The following is a 15,369-nucleotide window of genomic DNA, read 5'->3' on the forward strand; positions in this document are numbered from 1 at the left end:
GAGAGCTTTTTAACCATTACAGTATTATTATTATTATTATTATTATTATTATTATTATTACTGAGCTTTCTCCTTTCTTCGCTTACAGCAGCTGTCATCCGATCCTTTCTCTCTCTCCTCATTTGAATGGGCCCCCCTCTCTCTTGCTCTCATTCTCTCTGTGCCTCTCCAGGAGAGCCAGATGTTGAAACAAAGGTTTAAAAATAATCTTTTCATCTATCTTTCCTTAGAAAGCCGGTGGGGGGTGTGGGGGGGGGGACACCGCTGGTGAGCAACTGCAAGATCAGAGAAATGGATCAAACTCGGAGCAAGAAACTTATTGGCCACACAACAGCATCTTTTCTGGCCCGAGACCTCAGCCCTTGACCCCTTTTAAGGACAAATTGCTGGGGAGGGAACAGAATTTGATTTCGGGTGATTAACGGACTTCCATCCGGCTGTCTCCCTTTTTCTTTTCTCCTCCAAAGAAACCTGAAGCAAGTTTCATCCTCCCCAGGATTTGCAATTTTCATGTTTGAGAGTGCACAAAGAGTGCAGAAGCTGGAATGGGGGACAAGCTGCATTTTTGGACCACGTTCTTTACAACGACTTTATGCCTCGTGTTTCTGCTCTACCCGCCCTGGAACTATGCAAAGAAGCGCTGGAGAAGACAACTGAAGGCTTCACCGCTGAAGCTGGTGGAGAAATACGACGTAAGTAAAACCTGCTTTCAGGAGGCAGAAAGAAGAACCGGGAGAACTTATCAGGCTGCAGGAAGCCTCTGAGGTCATTTAGTCCAACCTTCTGCTGAATGCGTAACGATTGGGGGAATGTATGGGATGTTGGGTTTATCATTAGGTTCCAAGGTGGCTTGTTGGTCTTTGAAGGGAAGAAAACCTGAATCTCCTCTCAGTTTTCTGTTTCAGCTTGCAAAGAAATCCAGGGATTAGAAACTTCCACTCTTGGCTCAGCTCTGTCAACTTCTATATTCAGAATAAGCCTTTGTCATCCATCAGTTGGTTTAATCGGAGTTACCATCCCCGTCAGACCATTGCTCCTAATTCATTTTCTGTGCAAAGTCTAAGAACCCAGAGAGTTTAACAAACAAGATAGTGCTTCTGGTTTTGTTGCTGTGTACACATCTGGGAAAATATTCTCTGTCAAAGAGGATGTGGTCTTATCAAGCAAGAAGTCCCCTAAAGAAGTGCAGAATATTTTTTTTTCTTTTTATTTCGCTTCTTCGGTTTTCCACATAAGGGCAAGAAACCACTTTCGTATGGCCTCTCTATCCACATGTAGACTTATCTTACTTTGGAGCAGGTAGCTAACTTCTCTGCCCTGGTACTTTTTACACTTCTCTTTTCAATTAACTGTGGGATCTTTACGCTGCTAATTGTCTGAGCCTGTTTAATTGGAAATATTAATATTTTTGGAATATAGGGCGATAAGTTGTGATTTATTTTCCTTATTTGCCCAACCTGAGCTATATTTTAATTACATACTGGATCTTGTGTGTGTGTGTGTGTGTGTGTGTACATGAGTGTGTGAGGTGCGTTGTGCTTTTAATTTGTGGATGGATGTTTCAATAACTTCATTAACCGAAATCTTAGTTACACATGGTTTTTTGGGACTGCTTTAATGTTTGCAGAAGTTTAAGGCATCTTAAGAGAATCAGAGAGAAACTTACTCTGAAGTATGCATTTATGAAACTGCAGAATAGAACTGAATTCTTCTTGGGAAAACAGTTTACAAATATTTGCAAAGAGTTAGCCAATCAATCAATCAATCCAAAGAGTTTTGTGGCATCTTAAATGCTAACTCATTTTATTATTATGCTTCGTTTGCGACTCACATCCACTTTGCCTATGCATACGTGCTCCTAAAATGGGTCAGTCTTTAAGGGACCACAATAATCTTTTGGTTGCTGAGATATAGTAAACCAGCTGAAATCGTGAGTTAATGATGTTGTTTGCAAACATTGGCATCTCTTCCAAAATAAATCAATCAATAAAAAAGCAGAATGAAAACAGGCAGAATTAACTCTGGAATAAATATTAGGAAATAAGGCCTTTCGGACACAATGAGATAACATGCCTAAGATCAGATATTTTATTAATTTACTAGACAGCTGCCTTACAAATCACAATTACTGAAATTAAATGCTTATAATGCACTGGGTCAATATCCTTTCTTTAAAAGGCCAAAGATAAGGTGAGGGAGCTATTCCAGGATTAAAAGAAATAGCATGCATTCATACAGCACCAGAGAAATTCTCTCCCACATCTGCCAGTGTGAAATCTTGGTGTCTACCTGGCAAACATGATTGTCAAGCGATTCACGACCATCAAAAGAAATTCCTTCTTTGCACAATGTGAACTTAGCTCTGTTATGTCCCACATCCATGTCCACAGATGATAAAAACTGTGCCGAAATGCTTAGTTCTCAACACGTGCAGGAATTTCCACAGTGAAGGGCACTCAACAAAATAAATCAAATTTTAGGGCAGTCTTGGTGAGTTCCAGGCAAGAATCTTCCCCATGCTGGCTGGGAAATTCTGGGAGTTGAAGTCCACACATCTTCAAGTGGCCAAGGTCGAGAAACACTGCTCTACGCTGTTCTACACACATCTCACAGAACTGTGTGGTGTTGGGTGGAGTTGAATTCCCAAGGGAGGAAATTGACTGTGGAGCACGTGGAAGTCCAAAGGGCCTGGAGGATTGTTTGAGGTTAAAATGACAAGGTGTTTTTATCGCAGTTCCTTTGAAAGAACATTTCCTCTCTTTGTAGCAAGAAGCCCTGAGAATTACCAAGAAGGGAAACTTATGTTTTTAAAAAATGGTGGAAAGTGTTCTCCACTCAACCCAAGAACATTTGAGTGGATTTTGCTGGGGAATCTAGTTTAATTTAGACCTGTCCATCAAACAAGATGGTGGTGCCAGGAGTGAGTCCCATTGCTTACAGACAGAATCTCGTCCTGAATTGGGATTATTGGAAGTGAACAAGCCAGGAATGAATGCATGCATATTACTGTATTGAAAATACGCTTACTCAGAAACAAGTTCAAGGAGACATACTTCCTAGTAGATATTTGCACCAGGATATTATTATTACTTTGGCCTATTTGCTGCTCCTTTTCCAAAGATCCTAAGCTGCTTACAATTAACAACATAAAAATTAAAATATAGAAAAACAATAGCATAACCATAACAACAAGAAGCCCTTGATGTGTCACCATTCAGGCAGCAGAATCTTCAGGAACCCCCTGGGGCCTCTCTGAAAAAACATGTTTTCATGGTTCTTTGAAAATATAATTGAGTGGGGGTGGTCTGAAAAACTGGGGTAGGCTATTCCAGGGATGGGAGGAAGCTATAGGTGGGGGCCCTGTAGAAGCTACAGGTAGTCCTTGACTTACGACCACAATTGGGACAGAACTTCCATTGTTAAGTGATGCAGTTGTTAAGTGAGTCACACCCGATTTTACAAGCTTTTTTGCCACAGTCGTTAAGCGACTCATGCGGCCATTAAGCGAATCCAGCTTCCCCCATTTACTTTGCTTGTTGGAAGCCCCCTGGGAAGGTCACAAATGGCAATCACGCGACCCCAGGATGCTGCAACCAACGTAAATACATGCCAGTTGCCAAGTGCCAGAATTTTGATCACGTGACTGTGGGGATGCTGCGATGGTCGTAAGTGCGAGGACTGGTCGCAAGTCACTTTTTTCAGCGCCTTTGTAACTTTGAACGGTCGTTAAATGAATGGTCATAAGTTGAGGACTACCTGTATAAATAGGATCCCTGCAGATAGCTTTCCTTTGCATCTGGGATCCTCAGTAAGCCCTCTCTGATAGATTTCATCAGATAGGAAGATTCAGCTTGGAGAAGGTGGCCTCAGTGATATTTTAGCACGAGGCAGCCTCTTTTTAATATAGAAATTCTATTGGGATGGGGAAAAAAGTTTTCCTTTTTTTTCCCTGTCTTGAACTTTTAGCTTTCTCTTTGATTTCTTCTTCTTTTTTCTTCCGTACTTTGTATCTGTTTGTATTCGTTTTTATCTTCTGTTTTAAAACTTTTAATACAGTTATTAAAAACAGAAAAGAAATTCTATTGGGATAAGGGAATACATGGATGCTTTTTGGTGGCGCATCTGCTCACCTGCTTAGCTTCTAAAAAGTTAACACATATGCAAAGAGAGACCCCTAGTGGCAGAATATAGGATTAACTTTCATAGATAAAGCAAGTGACAGAGTGACTTTTCCTTCCTATCATAACCTTGTGATATAAAGGGGATCTCCAGATGCTTTTTCCATATCTACTGATAGAAGGTTGTGAAAGACACCTCTCCGCTACTATGAGAATAATTCAGCATCTAGATATAAAATGGTTCTGAAAGGATTAAGTTTCAGAGGTCAAGGGCAGCTGGAGAGAGATGAAATAAACTAGGAATGTGCAAATAAGGACATTTGGAAATGTTCTTGCAACTATATAATCTTCTCCAGCCCGTTTCACTCCAGAACAATGAGAGTTATAGCCAGTTCACCCAAAGGGGAGTTTGTTGAACAACAGTTTGAAAATGCTATGTACTTGGATGTTACTTACATGGGCTGTCTAAAAGCGTCTGTCCATATAGCCTGAAGGAATGGCCCAGTCTAACAGGAGTAACGTTAGCCTAAGTTGGGTTTGTGCCCAATCCCTGCAGGATATAATCTTTCTCATCTGAAAAGATTAGCAATAATCCTTTTGAAAGGATTATTATTCCTGAATGCACGTCATCTGTGTGTCACTGAGCCAGCAAAAGCACCCAGAATGCCTCCGATTAATTAGAACAGAATGTGGGCCAAGATAGGAAAGCTTTGAAGAAAAACGAAGTGACTTTGCCCTTGAAGATGTTGGTGCCACTAAGGTTGGCATGCAAGAGACACATACTTCTGATTTTAAGGATTTAACCTAGCAAGAAATTCTTCCACAGAAGAGACAGGGGAATGGGTAGGAACTGTGCAATGGACCAAGTATGTTCTTGTACAGTTTGGGTTTCAAAGAGATTTGCACAAGATAACTTCTCATCAGAGTATGTTCTTTTTGTAGATAATACTTTGCATTCATTGTCCCTTATCTTACTTCAAGCCTGCGAGGACATTCCAAAGGATTGTTTGCAAGCTTCCCAGAGATATCTGGCTGTCGTCTCTCAGAAATATTATAATTATGAGAAGAACCTTTCAAAGGAGTCCACAGGTAGGATGAACAATGTTCAAATGGTAGTGGCAAAGCCCCACCTCTTTTTACAGCATGCAATGTGTGCAATGCACATTAAAGAGCGGCGAGGCTTTGATCCCCCAGTCACACCTGCCATTTTGACATTGTTGCCTCCTCCCTCCCTCGAAGATGCCCTTAAGACCTCTAAACACCTCCAAGAGAATGTCCTTCCTACGTTCATATGTTCCAGATGAATTAACTGACCTTCAGACTCACTGTGACCTGAAGATTTGGCTGGGCTGAAATTGGCTGGAGAAACTTCAACTAATAGAAATAGAAAATGGCTTCCAGGTTTTGTCTCTTTGGTACCCTGTGATTCAACACCTGAGTCAAGAAACAAATGTAAAGAAATAAATTAAGTAAACGCCAAGATGGCACATGCAAGGAATTCTTATTCGGTGCTACCTTTCCCTTCTCAAATTACAGTGGGGGGACCTTTTTCCCATCCCTTGATTCATCAGCTGAAAAGTGTTCAAGAAAATGACATAATAACCAGGCCTCTCAGCTAGCACTAAGTCCTGTGCTTTGTCGTTTTAAGCCCGTAACCACACTCATAAGACCTATATTGCAAGGAGAGAAATATATATAAAAGAAAAGAATTTATAGTAGGACAAATGCATAGGGAAGAAATAGAAATACCTAACACAACAGTTGTCTTTGTGGATCTGTTCCTGTGGAAGTTCACCCTTTTTCCCTTGGATTCAGGATAACGTTTTGCCAAACTCCAGTTTGAAGCTCGGATTCCATCAAATCATCTCTTTTAATAGCATCTTTGCATCAAATCACAAAGTGTGTCAGATCCAGTCAGGAGCATTGCATTGATTAAAGATTTGAAGAACTGTGCAGGTTTCTCTTCTCACTTTTTATAGATCCGATAGTTAAAAGAAATCAACTTCGTTCGTTCAATGTGAGTTGACTTTCTGAATCTAACTGATGATCTGAACTGGATCAGCTAGATTTATGGAAATCAGGTCTACAATTTGAACTGGACCTTGGATTATTCACATAGCCCTTTTCCATAAAGAATTGGTGCTCCTTTTCAAAATGGATACTGTCATGGGTATTATTATTATTATTATTATTATTATTATTATTATTATTATTATTATTATTATTCCTAAAATCTAAATGCTCCCATTTCACCTTTACCTAGCTTCTCTAACCAAAAGGGCACTCAATTGTTTTTTCACAGACAGCGTAAAAGCATGCCCTTTTGGTTAGAGATGATGAAAAAGGCACAGAAAGTTGAATTTTTAAAGTCCAGACACTAATAGCATTTTGTGATGTTGGAAATGGAGGGTTTAGGGGCCCCTTGGATGTTCCTAGATTATGCTCAACCTGGTTATTTGTACCCAAATGCAAATACTGCTAAAAATACACTTCCATAATCTCTTTTGGCAGGGGGAATGAAATTTAATCAGCCTTGCACTCAGGGCATTCTTCACTGCTCATAAAATGGGGGGGCTGAGGGGGCAGTTTCTGTATGGACCCACCCGCAAGCTGATGGCTGTGCAAAACTGTCCTTGTCAGCCAGTGCCACCAAGTGGAATATCTAAGTATTATAAACAACCTTCACAATCTTTCAGACACGGTAAAGAAACGCATTGTCTCCTTGCAGGCTCTATATTCTTCTACTGATGAAAATGTTGAACAATCTGTCACGTCACAGGGGTGGACAGATGCGTAGTAAGTTTGATCGAAAAGGATGGGAGGAATGTGTTTAAAAAATGCTGAAGGGGGATCAGATAAAAAGATCTACTGTTTTTGCAGGACTATGAGGACTCTCTTCATCCCCACAGTATACACTACCAGAAGAATGATCAGTGCCCACCACCATCGCAGACCTTACCAGAACGAGCATGTGAAGTGCCCAGCTGCCGATCAGACTCAGAGTGCGAGAAACACAAACGTTGTTGCTACAATGGATGCATCTATGCCTGCTTAGAATCGGTGCCACCACCCCCAGGTAGGCCAGCCCATAATATCTCATGCTGAAGATTCTATCAGGGTAGATCCAAAGACCACTTGGCCACTGGGAACCTTGCAACAATTGCTGTACTCCAAAACGTCATGGAAGTTGCATATTTTTTAAAATTGTCCTTCAAGTCTTCCACAAGGGTGGGTGTAAGATCAATGGAAGCATCTCTTTAAACTGGTAGATCTCATTGTTTTCCAAGATACTATTATGGGGTTCTACAAAAAGGATGAATGGAACACATGGAGAAGGCAAGAACCATTAGTATGGCATGGATCATTGGACCATTGATATGGCATGGTGTGACTCATTGGCATAACGTCTTATGTTCGTTTTGTTAAATGCTTGTTCTTTGTAATATGAGATATCTTTTTTTTGAAAAGTTTTAGATTGGCTGATTCAGCCCAAACCCCGTTGGTTGGGTGGAAATGGCTGGCTACTGGATGGACCGGAGGAAGTTCTACAAGGTACAGCAGTAGTCACGAAAATGGTACATCGTTCAAAAGCTGGCAAAGCCATGTATGAAGTTACTTTACATGGGGCTGCTTTAGAAGAAGACTATTTGTCCACCTAGTTCAGTCTTGTCTTATCCCTTTCAGCAGGGATTCTCAAACTGTGGGTTGTGACCCCCTTAGGATCAAAAAAACACCTGTTTTATTCATCAGGAAGGTCACACAAATTTATTTCTTTTTTAAGGGAGTTCTGGCATGGCAAAGTGTGAGAAGCCCTGACTTTCAGCATCTCTCCCAGTTCCCAGAAAAAGATCTCCAATCACGTGATTGGTTAGGTCAGAAATTTGAGACTTCCAGTACACCAGACATATGCTTCACCATCAGCTGTGGCTGTTCTCCAGAAAGAAAGTCAACATAAAGGAGCTAACATTTGCTACTTTTCAAGAGCAACCCCCTTGTTGCATTGTTAATCAATCAGAAAAAATGGACCAAGCCATCATTGAACCTTTTTTAATAATAAACTTTTTTAATAATAAACTTTTTAATAAACCAAACTTTATTTTCTTTCTAATAAATGGTGCTCAAGGCAGCATGTTGGATGGCATAGACAGATATGTGATGGCCTGCTAATGCCTTTTGCATCAAATTGTTCTTAAATCCACATGAACCCAGGGAGTAATAAGTTTGGAAAAGCTCTTGTATCAAGATGTTGGGCTTCCTGAACAAGCTGTTTAATCAGCACGGCCTAAGAGAGGTGAACCACCGATGTTAGCATGAAACCATCCATCACTGCAGAATTCTGCAAACCAAGCCAAACAAGCAGAAGGCCTGTGGGCCATTAGTGGATGGTGGGTTTCCAATTATCCTTCTTGGGATTAGCCCTCAAGCCTTGAAGCAGAGAAGTGGATAAGGAAGGGAAAAGAGGGTGAGGGTCAAAGGAGGAGGATGGACCATCAATGACTTTGAAATGTTTGCTTTCATAGCTGAAACATGCAGCACCACTGAGGATGGGGACAACCCACTGCATTGTCCAACAGGATTTGAGTGCCACATCATTCATCCTGGGAATGCTGCTGAGGGTATCCCCAACCAGGGGCAGTGCATCAAGCTACGCACAAACTCTGGTATGTTACTAGTGTGAATGTGAAGCATCTGAACCCATAAGTCATGGCCATGTGAGATAACATGCTAAAGTCATATTCATAATGACATCTTGCAGAAGGCAGACAAGGGGGAGGGTGTGTTCATTAGAAGTTGCCCTAGAAGGGGTGGGGGAGAGGAAGAACTGGGCCGAAGGTTGAGGGACCTCATTTTGGCCCTGCCTCCACACTCCATAATTTAGATAGCCCCAAATCTGGAATTACCTTTGGAAGCTGGTGCTGATACATAAAATGAAATAAAACAGTGCTGTTTTCTGCCATGGTTCTCCAGCCTTCCTGGATTCCAGAGACCAGGTGTCTGTGCAACCTTCCTAGAGAACCCAAAGCAAAGTTAATATCCCCTGGGGCAGGGTTCCTCAACCTTGGTGACTTGAAGATGTGTGGACTTCAAGTCACCGAGGTTGAGGAACCCTGCCCTGGGGGGTTTAGAACTTGTCATTTCCTTTCTGAAGAGATTTGCAACACCAAGAAAAGAATGTTCACCATGCTTGCTACCTGTGCAACATGGCCATTTGGAAGATGATTCAGCTTCACTAAACTTTTATTTCTCTTTCCTTCTCCAGATGGGTGGAATCTAAGACCCAAATACTACAAGGAGTATTTTGGTAAGCTTCAGCACTCAAATTGAGGCCATGGTTAAATCATATCTCTGGTGGGGTGGGGTGGGGGGTACCAATTTGAAGAACTCTGATCTAGAAAGGTTGTTATATAAATTGTCCTTCAGCATTCCATCTATTTCCTTTTTAACATAGTAAACAGGAGATAGATATTTGGGCTGAAGAGGCAGGTCTATGCAGAACTATAGGAATAGGTTTGGGGAAAAGATCTGGAAACAACAGCCACTATGATTGAAAATAGGACAGGAAGTGAGGTTGTATTAGTGGAATGGAGTTAGTTCATCTTGTCATTTCCTAAAAATCTCAAAATTGTTAGGTATGCTATTTTTACTGCTTGCTTTTCCATCATTGTTTTTCAGGACGCAGTTCCAATAACGTGGTGGGTTATGTGAAGCAAACACAGAAGCACCTTGGTTAGTTCAAGCCAAGTCTTAAGGAGAATTCTTCTGACTGGTCCTGGGTGAAGGGACAATGATAATGTTGGACAGGCAAAGAATAACCATTACCAAGTGAAAATAAACCAGGAGAACCTACGTTTTTAATCCGTTCATTCCAGACTATTTTGAATTTCTTTTCATTAGGCCTCAAATAAACCAACCACCAGGGAGGGGGGGAGGGAGAGGCTTTGTCTTCAACTCTTATAGTCCTTAGTTAGACCCAGAACCGAGAAGAGTGGCTTCTCCTCATATCTCTACACTTCAACAGTGGTCTTACAAGATGAAAATGTAAAATGTGGACATTTGGTCAAGCCTTTGAGGAATTTAGCCAATCTGCCCATACTAACGATCATCTCATCCAAAACCTCTTTTATGAGTGTCTTTCTTCCACAAGGAAATGTGACAGTCCCTGTGAGGGAGCAAAACAATGGAGTTATTATTTCTTTTCCAACTCGATACAGATTTCCTAACAGTAAGAACACTTGGACAGAGGAACCGACGACCCAGAGAGATGATGAGCTGCACTTTGTTAGAGACATACCAGCAGAAGCTAAAACAAAACATGGTCAGGAATGTTTTAACGTGGCTTCCTCCACGGATCAAGGGGGAGGGAACTTCAGGATCGAAATGGCCCCTCCCAGCTGAAGGAGTCTATGATTGTATGAATAATCAAAGTGATCTGCAAATTCCCACTGAACCATCTGCAACTCTAGGTAGATTTTTCCCTAAGTTTAAAATGATACAAAGTTAGATTTGGGAGTGAGCAATTCAGGTTGCTCTGGTTAGATGACAGACAACTTAGCTCAGGAACAGAGAACCCACTTTGCACATGGAAAATCTCCAGGGTCCAATTGCAGATCTCAAATGCCAGGTACTTGGGGTGGGAAAAAAACCGTTTCTAGAACTCTTGTCTGCAAGGCATGATGGCCCTCCATCAAACAGCTTCTTTATCCCATATCTTAGCCAGGAGAATTCACTGGCAATGCAATTTTCACACACGGATCTGTAGACGGTGACCCAAGGATGTTCTTGTCAACTTGGAGGAAAGTGGTTTCAGAAACATTGTGCCCCAGGTTTCAGCTCTTTGAAATGAGGAAATCAATCAAGCCAAGATGGTTTGCCTTAGGGGGTAGAAAAAAGCACAGGTGGCTGGACGTTGTGTAAAGTTCCCAATGAAGCCTTCTAGTGAGATATTTATGACTCTTAGCTGTTCTGCTGAATGTTAGCTGTACTCTCCTCTGTAAATACACATCTCTCCTGCAAACAGAGGAAATTCCTCTGCAAAGACCAAGGGAAGGCAGAGTCATTGAACTTTTCCTAATGGTTAGGTCAGTGCAGAAGAGACTTTTTAAAAACGACTTTTTGTAGAGTAGTGTCTCTCAAACTTGGCCACTTGAAGATGTGTGGACTTCAACTTCCAGAATTCCCCAGCCAGCATGGCTGGCCGGGGAATTCTGGGAGTTGAAGTCCACACATCTTCAAGTGGTCAAGTTTGAGAAACTCTGTTGTAGAGTTTCTTACTAGGAATGCAGTGGGAAGAATCAAAGAAGGATGCAAAGGTGTCTTGTTGGGAATAATATGAACATTTTAAAAAACAATAAGCATGTATTTGTAAAAACTAGAGTAAATGTAATTGAAGTTATGAGCAGCAGGGGTTGTAAATAGCATCAGTCATTTCAGAGAGAAAGGTCAAATGTAGGAGCAAAGAGCAAATGTAGGTCCCCGTTCCAAAGCACATGCCCTTTACAATAGTTGAATACAGCTGTTTTTGCAGATGGATTGTGGATTTTCTTCCACAAGTGACTACCATGATTTCATCATGAATTCAGGGCCACTCTCCTTTCAGGTCAATCTGATAAAATTGAGAAGGAACTCTCCTGCAAACCACAAGGTCATGAGAAGCTTTGAAGAGATGCTTCATTCTGGCCAAGCTTCAAAAACATTGGGCAACTCAACACACCACCTTCACCACCTCTAAAAAGCAGTGTTTTGCTCTACCAGGCTTCCCTCTGGATTGTTCCCTTTGGATTGTTCTCCAATGCTGGCTGGGGAATTCTGGGAGTTAAGTCCACCCATCTTAAAGTTCCCAAGGTTGAGAACACTGTTCTAGATGCACCAGAACAGCTCTTTTGGGAGATGCAAATAGTCTCAGTAAGATGGATATAGAGAGCCAGTTTGGTGTAGTGGTTAAGGCATCTGCCTAGGAACCAGGAGACCATGAGTTCTAGTCCCACCTAGGCACCAAGCCAGTTGGATGACATTGGGCCAGTCACTCTCTCTCAGCCCTAGGAAGGAGGCAATGGCAAACCACTTCCAAAAAACCTTGCCAAGAAAACTGCAGGGACTTGTCCAGGCCGTCTCCAAGAATCGGACATGACTGAACAGAGAGAGAGAAAAAAAGAATGCCCTCACCTTGGTGCCCCTTTGAGGCAAACGATGGACACCTCAAACTGACCATTATAGGAGGAGAACCGTGTTAATCTACAGTAGCAAAAAGGCAGGAGTCTGGTAGCATCTTTTCCACAGCTCATGAAAGCTTCTGCCTTTTCATAAGATTTGTTCGTCGGAAAAAGTGTTACCAGACTTCTATTTTTTTTCTCACATAGAGTAGTAATTGAGGACTCTAATGATAATGCCATAAACTCACAAAGACTGGATCACCCAGTTCACTTGGATCCTTAACTTGGATCCTGATTTTTTCTCATTTCTGGGCTCATGTAATCCCCGGAGCATAAAATAACATAATAAATTGGGCTTATTCAACATGTGACACACATACACACACAGAGTAACACACTAACCATTGTTCTGTGCTTGCAGCCACTATAGCTTTAGCCCTTGTGGTTGCAGAAACCCACTATAATTTTGGCTATGCAATAAGAATTCGGCCCAAATTCTGTCCCAGGACAACAGGTAGGACTTTAGTTCTCTTGCAAACTTACAAAGTCAGGTTTCGCAGGACCTGGGGGGAGGCATTGCCCCTGCAGGCCAGACCTGTCCAGGTAGGTCAGCTGTTCTGAACAAGAACCTGGCCTCTTCCAGGCACCTGTTTTGAGTGGCAGGCGGGGCATCGCTGTGTGTGTCGGTATCAGGTAACACCCCCGATCACTTTTCCAAGAACCTCCCGGGGTGAGCCTTTCAGCCAGGAAACAAGAAGGTAATTCACTGCAGCCGGTGAAGCAGCCTTGTCCTGCGCTGCGTCCCCTGACCCGTGTCTGCTCCCACCCTGCCCATCAAGATGGGTGCCACGCGCTGCTTTGCCAAGTTTTTCCAGAACGGGTCCTCCTTCCTCCATCTGGGTCGGAAATACCAGTCCCTGGGCAGCAAGGAGACAGGAGAGCAGGTCAGGAGTTTTGCTCTGGAGGGATGTTGGGCTGGAATCGACCGGCTTGCTTTTCCTCCCTGTCGCTTTCGTTAATCTCCTGGGAGAGAGGGAGAAGTGCGGATCTCGCAGGCGGACTTGGGGAGAAGAGTTGGTGGTGGTGCTCAGACCTGCGTGTGAGTTTCTGACTGGCTGCGACATCTGATAGCCACACAAAAGTGGTGTTGTTCAGCTGATCCACCTCCCTATTTGTTCGGTTGCTTCTAGAGTGACTCTCCCTGTTTTTCCACCATTCAAAGTCTCTTCAAAGTTATTTTTATCATCCTGTTCACATTTGCAGAGCCCTGGTTAGACCCTGGGTTCGTTCTCCGGCAGCATTCTTTCAACCACGTTGCAAGGAATGTCCTATGAACTTTCTTTCCCGGGTATAGCTGGTGGAAGAATAGGAAGGGGGGAGGACTGGAGTGGAGAGAGAATGATCAAGGATGGACATCCAACTTGAGTCGCAACTCAAAAGTTGACCTTCTGCTCTTCATCACTTCTATACTTCCTTGTCCCTCAGTTGCTGGGTTCATGTAACTCTCTAAACTCACATTCTGGTGTGGCCAAACACAGTGACTGGGTTCATACAAACATGATCCCTAAACCAAATGGTGGTTTCCCATTACACATTGAACTGTAACCCATTCAATGCCCGTTGTCCTAGTTCAATATACTGTGTGAATGCAAGACCTCTTTCACATACCGAAATAAGAATTCTTGAGAACCGAAGACCTGATTTCCTTGAAGGGGGAAATGGATATTACACTCTCCCCAAATTTCCCTCTGCCAGCTTGTTCTGTTCTTACAAGATTTATGTGCACAGCCTCTGCAAGAAAGTATGCCAATAAAACTCAGGGTAAATATTTCTGTCGTGGGAAACAAACCCTCCTGAGAATGCTTAATGTTACAGTGGACCTGATGGCTATCATGATAAAATGGATATTTTTAAGCATCATGTGCTATTTCAATAAGCCATTAAAGAGAGGAAAGTTTGGAGCTGGTTATTGATTTATTTAGATAATCAATATTAAGGAATGAAATTTGGCAGATCTTTTTTAAAGTTATCTGAGAAAACGGATCCCCTTTTCCTTCCCCTTTGGGGCCTGACCTAGCCAGCAGGAAACCTGCAATAAAATGGAATAAAACAAGAGAATAAAGAAAACAGTCTCAGTTTAATCTTGGGCAGATATGGGTTCACAATAATAATTTTTTAAAAAAGTGCTCTGCTCACCCATCCCTGCACCAAATATCTCCTAGAAACAAAGCAATATGGGGGTCAAGGTATTATTAAAAAATGGGTCCAGAAAGTAATCAAAGCTGGCCCTGGAAAATGTAATAAGCCTCTGTTTTAGAGCCAGGAGGTTAAATGCAACTCTTTAGCTGAAATGCAGGTTTTCTCAGCGAAGAACTACATCTGTCGGAAGGGATGTTAATTGATGGTATCTAATCAGAAAAGGGGGTGAAGGGAACTGTTCCTTTGCCTGTGAGCTCCAGAAAAAGAGAAGAAAAGTTTGTTTCAAGACAAACTCAACTTCTGGTGCTTTCATGGCTACATCCATGTTCTTGGCCCCACTACAGAAATGGTTTGCCAACATCTTCTTCTGCAAGGATGTCTGCAAGTTGTGGTCAAAAAAGTCAAGATGGCAGGCAAGAAGCTCCATCTTGACTTTTTTGACCACACCCTGCACACACCCCTGTTCCTCTGGATTTATTTGTTGGTTTGTGTTAACAAACATGGCATTTGCTGATAGTCTCCTTTCCAAGTAACCTGTTTCCAGGCCCAGAAGAGGTCAACCTGGGGCCTCCACCTGCTGAAACAGCATCACAAAAAAAAAAAAGAGAGAGAGAAAGAGAGATGAAAAGTTAGGCGTGAATCATCCTGGACTTTTAGCACTCAGCCAGAATTCAACCTTATGAAAAGCTGAGTTGGGTTTTATTTTTTATCACAAATGCTCAGGATGAATTGGCTCCAAATGGACATGTTCGATTGGTCCAAGACATCTAATGTTGCGCTTTTAGTCCTATTGAGTTGCTAACCTGTAGTAGCTTCTAAGATTCTGCATTTCAAATGTGTATGTATTTGCAACAGCAAGTACAGATGTCTGTTGGGTGTGCCTAACTATGAAGTTTTCCATA

At 42.2% G+C, this 15,369-nt stretch overlaps 2 protein-coding genes and 1 long non-coding RNA gene across 3 annotated transcripts in view; 2 read left to right on the top strand and 1 right to left on the bottom strand.

The window, feature by feature from the left end:
* On the top strand, positions 1 to 9,965 carry WFDC1 (WAP four-disulfide core domain 1). Its single transcript, XM_007435224.4, has 7 exons — positions 1 to 21; positions 468 to 692; positions 6,999 to 7,194; positions 7,587 to 7,670; positions 8,639 to 8,779; positions 9,379 to 9,420; positions 9,792 to 9,965. The coding sequence occupies exons 2-7, from the start codon at positions 546 to 548 to the stop codon at positions 9,848 to 9,850; spliced, it is 669 nt and encodes a 222-aa protein (XP_007435286.2). The 5' UTR covers positions 1 to 21; positions 468 to 545; the 3' UTR covers positions 9,851 to 9,965.
* Positions 9,791 to 13,712, bottom strand: LOC148216500 (uncharacterized). Its single transcript, XR_015795294.1, has 2 exons — positions 12,812 to 13,712; positions 9,791 to 10,278 (listed from the first exon to the last, which is right to left on the bottom strand). It is a non-coding gene; the product is annotated as an uncharacterized LOC148216500 (long non-coding RNA).
* ATP2C2 (ATPase secretory pathway Ca2+ transporting 2) overlaps positions 12,997 to 15,369 on the top strand; it is a 27,710-nt gene continuing 25,337 nt past the window's right edge. The window contains exon 1 of the mRNA XM_007435225.3: positions 12,997 to 13,212. Within this exon, the coding sequence (XP_007435287.1) occupies positions 13,108 to 13,212 (105 nt within the window). The 5' untranslated portion in view covers positions 12,997 to 13,107. The remainder of the gene's footprint in view (positions 13,213 to 15,369) is intronic.

Source organism: Python bivittatus, unplaced genomic scaffold (genome assembly GCF_059951505.1).
Source record: "Python bivittatus isolate LINGU-HERP-01145 unplaced genomic scaffold, Pbiv_v1 ctg000190_np1212, whole genome shotgun sequence".
Taxonomy (NCBI): domain Eukaryota; kingdom Metazoa; phylum Chordata; class Lepidosauria; order Squamata; family Pythonidae; genus Python; species Python bivittatus.

What these genes read in the sequence shown, in the direction of transcription:
- WFDC1 (XM_007435224.4), top strand. Translation starts at nt 546, where the DNA reads ATGGGGGACAAGCTGCATTTTTGGACCACGTTCTTTACAACGACTTTA. An exon ending in ATCGGTGCCACCACCCCCAG is followed by an intron (nt 7,195 to 7,586) that starts GTAGGCCAGCCC and finishes TTTTTTGAAAAG; the next exon opens with TTTTAGATTGGCTGATTCAG. An exon ending in ATACTACAAGGAGTATTTTG is followed by an intron (nt 9,421 to 9,791) that starts GTAAGCTTCAGC and finishes ATTGTTTTTCAG; the next exon opens with GACGCAGTTCCAATAACGTG.